Raw genomic sequence first — 12,745 nt, forward strand, 5'->3', positions numbered from 1 at the left:
CGTCTAACTTTTATAGTAAGACAGTTATTAAAAATAAGAAAAAATTTTAATATTCAAGCTTAAAATGTCCAGATTTATTTCCTCTATATTAGTTTAGTAGTTCCTACAGCTTTACATAAGATGGCCAATAATTAAGGAAAACAAGACGTTGTGCACAGTCGTCGTGCTGCGTTTGTGGAAGAATTCAATCTTGCCACAAATCCTATTATAACTCAGTCATTTCACTGTTTTTCAGAGTCAATAATAAAAACTTTGATTACAGTTCTAAAACACTTGCAGACTGAAGAATAAACTACAAGTGGAGGAAAGGACGCCTTTAAACGGCAGAAAGACAGAACGATAAAGCCTCCATAATGACCCAATACTCACGTTTTCCACTCCACAGAGAGAGGAATGGGGTTTGCGTTAGCCTTGCAGAGGAGCCCCACGTTTGTACGGCCCACGTACCAATTGTTGTCATATCCCTCAATTTCAACCACAGGGGGGTCTGGCGCAGGACAAGTGAATGACAGGAGGGAAATTGGAGAAGGAAGGGAAATAAGTTTAATTATTCACTGTGAGGTTTGAAATGTTCAAAGCCCATCACATTAGTGTGAGCGCCAGGGGAAATCATGAGAGCAGGGTCCCTCGGTGTGTGTGTGTGTGTGTGGGGTGGGGGTGAGGTGGTCTTACACTGAATGGCTAGCTTCAGTGGGAGGCTCTCGTCTTTGAGCTGGGTCCTGTGTGTCACCAGACAGGTGAGGTCCTTCGCGTTGTCCATGGCCGTCGGCGCCAGGCGGTACTCGCTCGTCACCGTCACCGTGTTGTCGGCGCCCGTTTGAGATTTTTCTGTCCAGTTGCCTTTAGCTGTGGTCAACCATTGGATCTTTGCTGCCGGGCGGCCATCTTTGGACTCGCAGCGGGCCACCACGACCGGCTGAGTACCGGCGTTCACCGTTACGGCGGTGGCGGAGTTCAAGGGCTTGGCTGGTGGAAGAAAAGATGCACAGGGAGGAGGAAAAAAGAAAGAGGATTAATGGATGTACTGAGAGATAAACAGAAAATAAGACAGCTGAGGGAAATGATAATGTGAGCAATTATCTTTTACTGATAAACAATTTAAGTCAGTCTGGCTGACAAAAGCAAACATCCTCTGCCCTCCCAACCCCAATCAAACCCTCTCTGTCCAGTTAATCTTTTTTTCTCTCTCCTGAGATTTCATTGACAAACAATTACAGGCAAGCCTGCTAAACTCGCCGATCCTGCCTCATGCCTTCATCTACTTCCTCTCTACACCCCATCACCCAACGCTGATAAGCCACGTCCCCGTCTGGCCCGCTGCATTTCCATACACCGTTTCTAAATGACGACATGATGTCAGTCATTTCTCCCTCTGCACCGCCTCCCTTCTCATTTGCCCTCTCTGATAGCTTTGCGGGATCAGAGGAGAGCAGGAAGACAGGAACTGACAGCAGGCATGACAAGCAGCCAGATCAATACGCCGCCTGAGGGAAAGCACAGACGATCGGCGAGTTGGCGAGGTGAGGGGCCGCCGAGCCGCTGGGTGCTGAGCCTCGCCTGTCTTACATTAAGAAGAATAAAACTATTTGTCTGATGCCTCTTATAACAGCAATAAGGCTCTGATGTTAAATCCTTTTAAAATCTGTGTTTGAATTAAAGAGCAGCACAAGATGCCTTGCATTTGTCCCCTAGGTAAGTATGCTCTAACTATAACCAGATGGGTGACCACATTGCACAAAAAAAATAATATAAAAAAAATAAATGCTTCACTTTCCTTTGGCTCAGATTCAGCGAGTCTGGAAAACTGAAATGACTGAACACTTTTGGCAAGAAAAGTAAAATAAACTGAGGACAGCTGGCCAACTTCTTTTAGATTTTACCTTCACTAATCAATGTGTTGATGGTGTGTGAAAGTTGTAAAAACTCAAACCAAAAACCTGTGAAGTAGCACAGATCATCTTTGACTGGGTTACTCTGCACAGAACAATATCTTCATTCATTGACTATTAAATAAAAATAAAATAAATGAGATTCAGGCAACAGATTTATCAGCTCAAATTTAACTAGGATGAAGTCACGCATTTCTACCTTGAGCTTTTAACTTTACAAATAAACGTTATACTGATAGTATGCGTTTATATAATTTTAAATTACATCTTTAACATAAAAAACATTAATTTGTTCTATTACTGCATAACAGTGGGAGCTGTCTGGATTTTTACCAACTGAGACATTCAGCACAAGAATGAGCCAATATCTGTATCAAGGTAAACCAAAGTTTTAAAAAAATCTTATAAATATTCATCACACTGCTCCTAAAATGTAAGTGTTTTTATAAAATACCAAAGAAAATGCTGGAATGACTCTGGTCCATACCGCAAGGGATATTAAAACAGTCATTCTCCATTTAATTTTAAGCTCTATTTAACTTGTAATGTTAGATGTATTAAGCAATATAATCCTCTATGGGTCCAAATGGTTCTTTTCATCTACTTTTATCAACATTTTTGCCCACATTAATCCTAATGGTCCAAAAATTAAGGGTTTGAATCAAAGTTACAATTTCTCTTTTCATATTGCAACTCTTCAACTCTAAAAGTTGAAGAGTTGCACAAACTCATCCCAAATACTAACAATTTTTGGGATAAGCTTTAATTTAGCCATTGATTTACTCAATTGGTAGATCTATGGATTATTTTAAGGGGATTACCAAAAAAAAACAAACATTAAAATCAGAAACCTCTGGATGTTTTACACAGGGTAAAAATTTCTCAGACTATCAATGATATTAAAAGTGGGATTTAGAGTTCAATTTGGATAAAAAAAACAACCTGTTATTTCATTTATTTACTGCAAACATGTGAATAACTTTTGCCAATTAACCCAATTTGTTGTTGCTGCTGCACATTTTCAGACGCAGCTGCGATCTAACAGCTCCCACAAAAAGGCATCAGCCGCAGTGTGAGGTGTTGATCATCACCTTGTACAGCACAGTCGGATTAAAGCTGACACCATGAAAGCATAGAAACAGTGTTGCGGTTTCAAGCTTTTGGTTTTACTTTGAAACGTGTCAGCCTTATTTCACCGTAGAGTTTCAAAGAGAAAACAGCACCAGACAGAAAAAACAGCAGAGGTAAACATCAGACAATTTCCCAACTCTGTGTTGACATAGTTGGCTGATAAACTGGGAGCAGGCCCTGTTAATATGCTGCAGATACCAGCTCATATTCATTTAGACAAAACCGTCAATAACACTTGTTGAGAACAGAGATTTCCATTAAACTACTCTAGACTAAAAACTAGACGTTAAGTTCCTTGTGTTAATATACATTTACATCTTAAATTAAAATATCTTCTCATTTTGTTTTCATATGTGATTCAAACTTACAGCGAGACACACAGGTGCGAAAATTTGTTTCTTCCATTCCTGGTTTTTGTTTGCAGGTTTGTCACACGTCAGCGTTTCAGAGCATCAGTCAAAATCAACGCAAATAAAAACAAAATTGAGTTTTTAAATGATGGCACAGTTCATTATTGGAGGAACAAAAAAGCTACATGGTTACAACTTACAAGTGTGACAAACATGCAAAAAAAAAGGAACTCAGGAAGGAGGGAAACACCAACTGTGAAAAGCATTATATATTAGACTGATCATTACCTATGAAAAATTTAGTTCTTTAGTATAATCCTCAAAAAAATAATTGAAATTCGTCATCTGTCAACTAGATCGAATAACATTAGATCAGAATTTTGTGGTTTTTAACGTCTCTGCTGAGTTGCACAAAAAGAAATCTCCATACACCTACATCCAAGCTTTGCACGAATCACAACCTGCATCAACAAAAAGTGGCATGACAGTGATCAGAACGGGGTTCTGTTGAGGTCCAATGGAGGCCCGGGTTCCTCATCTGCCTCGTTGGGTCTGGAGTCTCGTCTTCCTCTTGACAATTCTCCATAGATCCTCTGTTGGGTTCAGGTCATGTAATCAAGCCTAGTCTCTGATGGTCATTAATGCAGTTATTGGTAGTTTTGAAAGTCCTGCTGAAAAGCTGCCAGAAGTAATCATGAGGTTGGTTAAGATGCAGCTGCTCTGACTCTGGACAGTGAACATCAGCAGATGATATTATTATTCCTTTCTTCATCAGCGGAGGAGAATGATTATGAGTCTCTTCCCCTCTGAGACCTTGATTTAGAACTTAAATGCAAAATTTTACTTTTATTCAAACTAAACAGCAATTCAGTTGTTTAGTTTAAATAAAAGTAACAGCTTGTTTTTCCTCTTAGCCCAGGCCCTCTAGATGTCCTCTCTGGTTAAAGAACGGCCTTACAGAAGGACTAACAATCGTTGGGTTTGTTGACTTGAAACTCTGAATCAGCTGCAGTCCAAATCTTACTTTCAGATTTGAACAGGCTTTGCTTCACTGTCCTCTCACAGCTTCAGTTTTCCTTTGGAGTTGTGAAGCTGTTTCTAACACATTTTTTCCTTCCAATCAATTTTTCTATTGATGAGTTCAGAGATGGCAATCTGAACAGTGAGCTTCTTTAGCAATGACCTCGTGTGACTTCCACTCCACAGTCTCTGTACAAACCTTAACAACTTTCCTGTATTGTCTAATGGAATATTCTAAATTTCAGAAAGAAATTCACTGAAATAAACTTTAGAAATGTATTTCTGTGTGTAATAGAGCTACACAATTTGAGTTTTACTTTTTAAAATTTAACTAATTAAGTAACTGAACATTGATGATGTTCAGTTTTATTGAGATGCCCCTAAAGAAATTCATAAATTGCTCATTTGTTAGCCACATTGGTCAACGAAGTGTCGCCTACACTCAGACACAAGTGGTTCTCAGATCTATTATATGATTAAGATGAATTTCTTGCTCATCAGAACCTTTACAAAAACATTCACATTGAGAGTAATTGAATCCAAAATCATTAAAATCAGCAGATTATGACTGTGACCTACCCAACATGACCAGCTGAGTGATGCCCTGCTCGTTGCCGTCAGGATAAGTTGCGTATTCGCAGACGTACCGACCCTCGTCTGTCATCCTGACGTTACTGATCTCGATGGAAGGACTGGACAGCTCTGGCGGACTGGGTCTGAAGGTGACTCTGCCCTTCATCTGGGATTCAGGGTAGTTGGGGCCAAAGTTAGGGTGGAACACAGCTATGTTCATCCTCTCTCCATCCTTTGGCTCGTATATCCAAGTGACCTGCAACGGAGCACGTTTGAGGTCAGCATAAAGCAGCAGAGAAGAACTGCAAACCTCATTCATCACAGCATCGATAAGAAACACTGGAGAGTCTTTGAAGGCGTCCAGATTTAAATGTAAACTACACGGAGCAACACATGCAGAATTACAATCAGGTGAGTGCAGCAGGTATGAATATGGATGGGAATATTTCCAGGAGCAAAACTCTCAGTTGTTCTCTGGGAAGCTGCTAAAGTTGTGCACTTCCACTTCATTTAAATGCAGCCAAAAAGTGGCTTCCATTACCATATTCAATCCCCTGAAGCAAAATGAAGCTTAGTGTTGTTTATTTAGAGTAATAAAACATTAAGCTCAAATGTGATAAAAACCTATTGGCTGCCTTAGAATGATTTCTGCAAGCAATCGTTTGTTAGATTAAGGTTTAATTTGGCTAATTAAAAACAAAAACGGCACATGAAGCTGAACTGAAGATCCTGTGAGTTCAGTGAAGTATTCTTCTCCACCTGCACAAAACTTCTAGGTTTTGTCAAAATGTAACTGAATCATTTATTATAGCAGTCAAACTGCTACATAGTTTCTACAAGTTTCAGTAGATTAAGTTCAAGACCAACCAGTCAGAAACAGGAGGGGGGTCTTAGTGCTGTCAATGATGTTCATGTAGGCAATGCCCACACCCTCCCCCTTGTTCTCTGCTGCGCTACAACTCCTCCTTCACAGCGGAGTCTGTTTTCCTTAAAAACTGTTTCCCTGGAATGTTGGGTTGTTTCTTCTTCATTAGCGTTAGCAGCTTAGCTGATGTTTCTTCACATTAGTAGCTTAGCTGATGTTTCCTCACATTAGCAGCTCAGCTGATGTTTCTTTTAAATTAGCATTAGCAGCTTAGCTGATGTTTCTTCACATTAGCAGCTTAGCTGATGTTTCTTCACATTAGCATTAGCAGCTTAGCTGATGTTTCTTCACATTAGCAGCTCAGCTGATGTTTCTTTTAAATTAGCATTAGCAGCTTAGCTGATGTTTCTTCACATTAGCAGCTTAGCTGATGTTTCTTCACATTAGCAGCTTAGCTGATGTTTCTTCACATTAGCAGCTTAGCTGATGTTTCTTCACATTAGCAGCTTAGCTGATGTTTCTTCACATTAGCAGCTAGGCTGATGTTTCTTTGCCATTAGCTAAGCTGCAGAAAACCACCAATCTTGAGCTTGTACATGCTGTGCAGGGTAGGATGTGAGCAGCACATACACAAGAATGATTGACAGCACCAAGACCCTCCTTCTGGCTCTGATTGGTTGTTTGACTTGGTGGTGTATTTATGCATATGGCAGATTTTTTCAAAGATCATCTGTCTAGTACAGTCAGTGACAGTTTTAACAAATATGTAAAAACCTTTCTATTAAATGTTGCCTACTGCAGCATTCATCACATTTATTTATTTAAATCCTACAACTTAAAAACAAACTCAATTTAAACACAAGGCACTTCTTAAGTAAAATTTACCAAAATTTGATTTAAAGGCCTCACCACTAAGAGCTACTTAATATTTTGTGCATTTCTGACCAAACAATAAGATTTTGACAGTAGCTAAAGAGTCAGTGAATAGGTTTTGAAGAACAATGAACAAATATGATAGGAAAAGGGAAGAAGCCAAAAACCAAACAGGAGGAAGATCTCAGCTGTTTCTACAGCAGTATAATGAGTCTCTGCTAAAAACTAAGCAATGAGGTGAACCACAGCCAGGATACTCCATTATTTTTTGGAGACACACCATGAGCAATTATGGTTTGAGCAAGTATGTTTCCATACTGTTCTCTGGATATGATTGGTTGAACGAGTTCAAGAACCACAAAACAGTGAAGACGCGCCCACACCTGGTGACCCAGACTGGGAATTTGTGTCGATTGTTGCCATTTTGGTTACTATGCAGAACAAAATGAGCGTTTGGCAGCTGTTTGAGAGAAATACATTTTCTTTGGTGTCGGTATGTTTGAACACATCATTATTAGATTTTCATTTATCAATTTCACCGCCGCTTACTAATTTAAACAACACAGCTACCCAGAGCAAGAGTGGCATTTACAGACATTTACAGCTGAGAGTGATTATTGTCCTTCATTGTTTATCATAATAGGACTGATTGAAGTGGTTGTAAACAAAAGTACCGGATATCAACCACTGGTCATTTTTTCTGCTTTTGCAGCACCGAGTAATTTGCTCCTTTGTCCCTTACTACTTTGTGTGTTGTGAGGTTAACATAACAGATTATGCAAGTGTGTTAATGGCATGTTTGCGTGCTCAACGTGGGTCAGACTGATGCTGCATCAGTAGATTAGATCAATTTATATGACCGAATTCTTTAACGTTGCCAAAAAACTTGGGTGCATGATATTTTGTCTCATCTCCAACTAAAAACTAGTGAGCAAGCTTAACATGTGCAACATCACTTTTATCATCCCGCAACATCGTTTTCCATATCTGGCAATGGTGAGCGTGTTCTGTTCCTGCTTTTTTTAAATATACTTATCTCTTTTCTAAACTCAACATTGTGGATTTGTGATCATTTTATCTACTCCTCTTCATTTATATTCATTTTGTATGTGATGTGTATCCCTAGACTGCAGCATCAGAGGAAAACTCACTCAGCATCAAGGGGTTTAATCTACAAAAACTCACGTCAAATGATTGCTGCCGGTGCCTCTCTCAAAAATAAGATACACACACAAATGGTAAATGGATTCAATTTCTATAGCACTTTTCCAGTCATTTTGACACCTCAAAGAGCTATTAAATGTATAAAACACATTTATACACCCATATGCAGCTCGGTGGGCAACTTGGGGTTGAATGCCTACATTGACATTTGACAGGAGGAATCAAACCTACAACCTTCCGATTACAAGACAACTACTCTACCCACTGAGCCACAGCTGCCATGTATAAATGTAATATGATACTTAATGAAATTCAAAACCTCAACATATTTAAGACTTCTTAAAACCCCTAAATGGAAAATAAATAAATTGGAGCCTTATGAGATTTTAAGACCCTGCAGAAACCCTGTTTTATTTCCAAGCAATTTCACCAAATTACTGAGCCACAAGGCAGCAGCAATATGCTGTAATGTTTGGGTGAAGAAAGCCAAAAGTGTACAGCAGATATGAGCACATCAGTGAACACAAATAATCAAATACAGATTGAGGGAAAAAAGAAAAAAAAAAAAAAAGATAATTTAATTTTGGAAATGAGAATCTGACCATTGTTAGCTGAATCCCTGTCGGGTCCGGGAAGGCGCAGCGTAGGTTGACCGTCTGGCCGGGATATGAAGCTAGTTCTGGTTCCACCTTCACCCGCTGACCCGATGTCCCTGCATGAAACAGAAGAGAGAGAAAAACATTAGCCACAGTCATTTCCTACGCCAGGGAAAGAAACGGAGAAAGGGAGCGCAGGAATCATGTCGGTAATAAGCCTGATGATAAATGGGGACTGTGTGGATCTGTCTGGTACAACAGAGGACAATATTAGTGAACCCAGGCAAGTAGGCCAAGAGGCTGGTATGTCTACATGACTGCTCATGTGGATGAAGCAGCTGAGGAAAAAAAAAAAAAAAAGTGGGGGGCAAATGTGCAGCGGGAAAAAAAATACGAAAACCAGTCTTCTTTTGAACATAGGTCATAAATCATCAGGATGGGATATGCCTCTCTATAGCCTGCCATTTGCTGTGCCGACACATTCCTGTGTAACAGCAGAGTCAAAATAAATATGCTTTTCTCAGTGTGAGAAATATAGAGCATGAGAGTTTTAGTCCGACAGTCTGCTCCTCTTTCTGTGTGTGCGCCTGTTTGTGTGTGCAGGTCTCTGTGAAAATGTAATTACTTGTGTGAATAAGCCCACATTAGTTTATGTCAGCAAGATGGCACCAGTTTTAAGAAAGAATGGATTACCTGCAGTTACACAACTTCAAAATGTCTGCAGCCGGTGCTGTGGAGCGATTGCGTGTTTGCCAACAAGCTACAGATATGCAGCGCAATTAGCTGCAAGACCAGCTCCACCAGTTTGGGCCGTGTCAGAGCTGCTGCACTGAAACTAATGTGAAACGCACAGCTGAGTCGAAGCTGAACACGCATGAAACGTAGAGTTGACTAGATAAGGGCAGCGCTGTCTCTCATTTGACAAGCAATGAACAGCACATCTCCCAATCTCAGGGGAGATATGAAATATCAATACAGAGGAGGAGATGAGGGCAGAAGGAATGAAAGACTGAGTGGGAAAGTGGAGGAAAACAAGACTTTCCTAGAATAACATCAGCTCTCACAGCGCCAGCCCAATTTGCAACCACAAAACAACCCCCTTGTAGCCACAGAGAAACCTCTGGACAGCGCTAACCAGCCGGTGGGAGCAGCGCTGATCCTTTTTGGGGTGAAACATGGAATTTTTTCCCCGTCTCCGGATACACAAATTCGTGCACGTCAACAACACCCTGCATATTTGTGAGGAACCCCCAAAATAGATTTTACAATGCAATTTTTCTGATTTATCTACCTGAACTGGTCTAACAATACTCGGGTCAACTTGTGTGACTGGAGCAGCAAGAACACAACGAAGCAGAAAATGAGAAAAGTGAATTAAAATTAAACCTTTTATTACACTGTGGTTTGGGTGTATTGACAAAGTCTGCTACATTTATCCAGAGTGGTTTTCTAATTGTCCTTTCATTCAGGGTACGGTTTGCTAATTATAGGTTTCATAGAGCGGTTTGGACTTTCCAGCCCACTCAGTATGCTAATGCTAGCGAGATTAAGCTAACAGTGTGTTAAAGATATTATCTAAAGCTAATAGAATGCTAAAGGTTAGCATGCTAACACTGTTGCATTTATTTAGCTTTACTGTAAGGAAATGGGTTTTTAGCCGTTAGCATGGAAACTGAATGGTGCTTCTCTGTTTGGTTCTGGGGATGCAAAGCAGACCAGAACCAGGACAGTCTGGAAGGTTGATACAATGACAGCAAGTCTTTACGGTATGATGGTGCTACGTCGTTCAGTGATTTATAAACTAATCGTACTTTAAAGATGATTCTCTGAGCTACAGGAAGCCAGTGTAAGGTTTAAAGAACTGGGGTGATGTGCTCCATCTTCTTGGTTTTAGTGAGAATGCGAGCAGCAGCGTTCTGGATCAGCTGAAGAAGTCTGATTCATTAGACAAACCTGTGAAGAAACTGTCACAGTAATCTATGCGACTAAATATAAACATATGGATGAGTTTCTATTTGATGTTTATAGGTCTATACCGCTGCGTTAATTTTGGTTAATTTTAGTACATTAGCTAAATCTTTATATCTTTCTGATGCATTACATGATTTCTGCAGGTTTACCATCTATAAATGTTTTTAGATGCTCTAATTTTTGTGTTTACATAAATATCTTTTTAAAGTACTTCTGCTTTACATCAGGTTGTGTCTCTTTTGATGGTAATATTTCCCTAACTCCTAATTTTGCTACTTTTATGAATGCAAACGGAAGTGCGAATTTATTCCTACATCACGTGTTGATATTTAAAGCTTATGTTTACAAAACAGAGAAAACATTTTAACATTTAAGCTTTTACAAGGAATATAATTGCACAGTTAAGGAGCCTTTAAAATAATTTTTAAAAACTGGTGTAGGTGCTACCCCTACACCTGTGCAAAAGAAACAAACAGTAAATAATAAAAATATTAGAAAGTTCAGGCATGTTTTTCCTGTTGTGCAAATACCAGTGTGTGCAATCAAGATGCACAAACAAAGCAACGTGGGGTCAAGATGGAGGCAGGTTCGCATCAGTCATTCAGTTGCAATGAGAGGAGACACAACACAGATCAGCTCCCATCAGAGCGGAGAGGAGAGACAGGCTGGCCTCAGACTCCTGCAGCCTCCGGAGAAATGAATATTACACAGCCTCAACCTTCATAACAGAGCCCCTCCTCCCACACACTCTAAAAAATAAAAATAAAAACCCTGAAAACTTAAAGTGTCACTAAAGGGGGAGACACAGGAAGAGAAGTTCAAGCATGAATATGAATTTAAAACACTTAGGAAAATGTTGGAGCAAGGACAAGTTTCAGAAGGCTAATTGAGTGTATAAACATTTGGAAAGAAGTGGCCACACTACAACAGAAGGCAAGGACCGGCAAAAAACTAAGGAGAACTGGAGAACAAAAGACAGTTCAAGGGTAAAGCAGAGGAGGAGTAGAAAAATGGAGAGCAAGAGGAGAGACAAGAAGATGGGGAGGGGAAGAGAGCAAAGACCAGAAGCAGAGTGTCATTGCTGCTCTACTTTACAAAATCTCTGCCGGCTGCAGGTAAAATAAACGCCAACATGTAAAACCTGAAGGATCCCATCCAAAAACTGCACTCTTCAACCTTCTCAAGTAGTTGGATGTCAGTAACCTAAGTACTGTCACCTATCATTATGTCTTTAACACCCACATGATGTGCGTGCACACAGACTTTTTATGCTAATGGCGCAGTGACAGCCCTGCCATATTAACATAGTCCTCTCACTCTGATCTCCAGCCTGGTCACGCTGACATTTCCATATTTCCCACCGTTCATCTGCGGAGAGGAAAATGAATCTGAGAGGGGCGTGTGCTGGAAGGATGGCGGGATAAAATGATGAGACGTAGGGGAGACAGCCTGGGAATGCGCAAGTGACGGAGGACGGATGCAAGGAAAGTGAGGATGAGAGGGTGTGAACAGAACGTTGGCGCCAGGAATAGAGGATGTAAAGAGGGAGCGAAGAGAGAATGTGTTGAAGGAAGGAGGAGGCGTTGTGAGCGGTAAACAAGGTTAATAGGAGACAGTTGAGGGACAAAGACGTCTGGCAGAGAGGAAAAGAAAAAAGTGAAAAGGGCGACTAAAAATGGAGAGGTGATGGTTGATGAGGGTGGGAGAGAATCAGAGCGCGGAAATTGATTCAGGGTGGACTCCACAAGCGAACTGAGACACATTTCCACTGTGTGACCACAACCGTTTTCCTCAGCCCAATCACAATTTTACCCAGGCCACTTCTTGTGTGCGCTTAGACTGTGAGGTACAAAACCAGGTTGTTATGGAGATTGAATCAGGGTCACTCCTTCTGAGCGACCACTCTGTTTGGGCCTACAATCTGGCCTACAATCACAACCTGTATTTATTTCACAATAGTTATACTCTAGAACAATTTTAAAGTCTAAAGATGTTTTAAATATTCAGATCACTAAAGTATGTGCAACAGGTTCCAATGGGGAATTAACTGTGCAAACTTACTGATTGTTTAAATTTGTCTCAGAAAATGCCTCTTCACAACTTTCTAACATAACATCTCAATAAAATAGTTTGCAAGTGTATTTCTGAATGCAGGGATTTATTTATTTATTTTATTTTTTACTGAAATTCATTATGGATAACTGGATTTAAATCAGTTTGCAAACAAAGATGTAATTTACTTTGTTTTGTACAGTTAAAAGTTATTGTAAAGGTTAACCTATCTAAAACATTAGACTAGGGAATGATGAGAAT

The 12,745-nt window shown here is 40.1% G+C and overlaps 1 protein-coding gene across 2 annotated transcripts in view; it reads right to left on the reverse strand.

Annotated features, from left to right (window-relative positions):
• The window catches only part of si:ch73-22o12.1 (nectin-2), a 117,820-nt gene that overhangs the window by 67,317 nt on the left and 37,758 nt on the right, over positions 1-12,745 (reverse strand). For both annotated transcript variants that reach the window (XM_032554760.1, XM_032554752.1), the window contains exons 2-5: positions 8,468-8,577; positions 4,970-5,219; positions 673-966; positions 370-487 (exon numbers count right to left, since the gene is read on the reverse strand). In XM_032554760.1, the coding sequence (XP_032410651.1) occupies positions 370-487; positions 673-966; positions 4,970-5,219; positions 8,468-8,577 (772 nt within the window). The remainder of the gene's footprint in view (positions 1-369; positions 488-672; positions 967-4,969; positions 5,220-8,467; positions 8,578-12,745) is intronic.

This window comes from Xiphophorus hellerii, chromosome 3 (assembly GCF_003331165.1).
Source record: "Xiphophorus hellerii strain 12219 chromosome 3, Xiphophorus_hellerii-4.1, whole genome shotgun sequence".
NCBI lineage: Eukaryota > Metazoa > Chordata > Actinopteri > Cyprinodontiformes > Poeciliidae > Xiphophorus > Xiphophorus hellerii.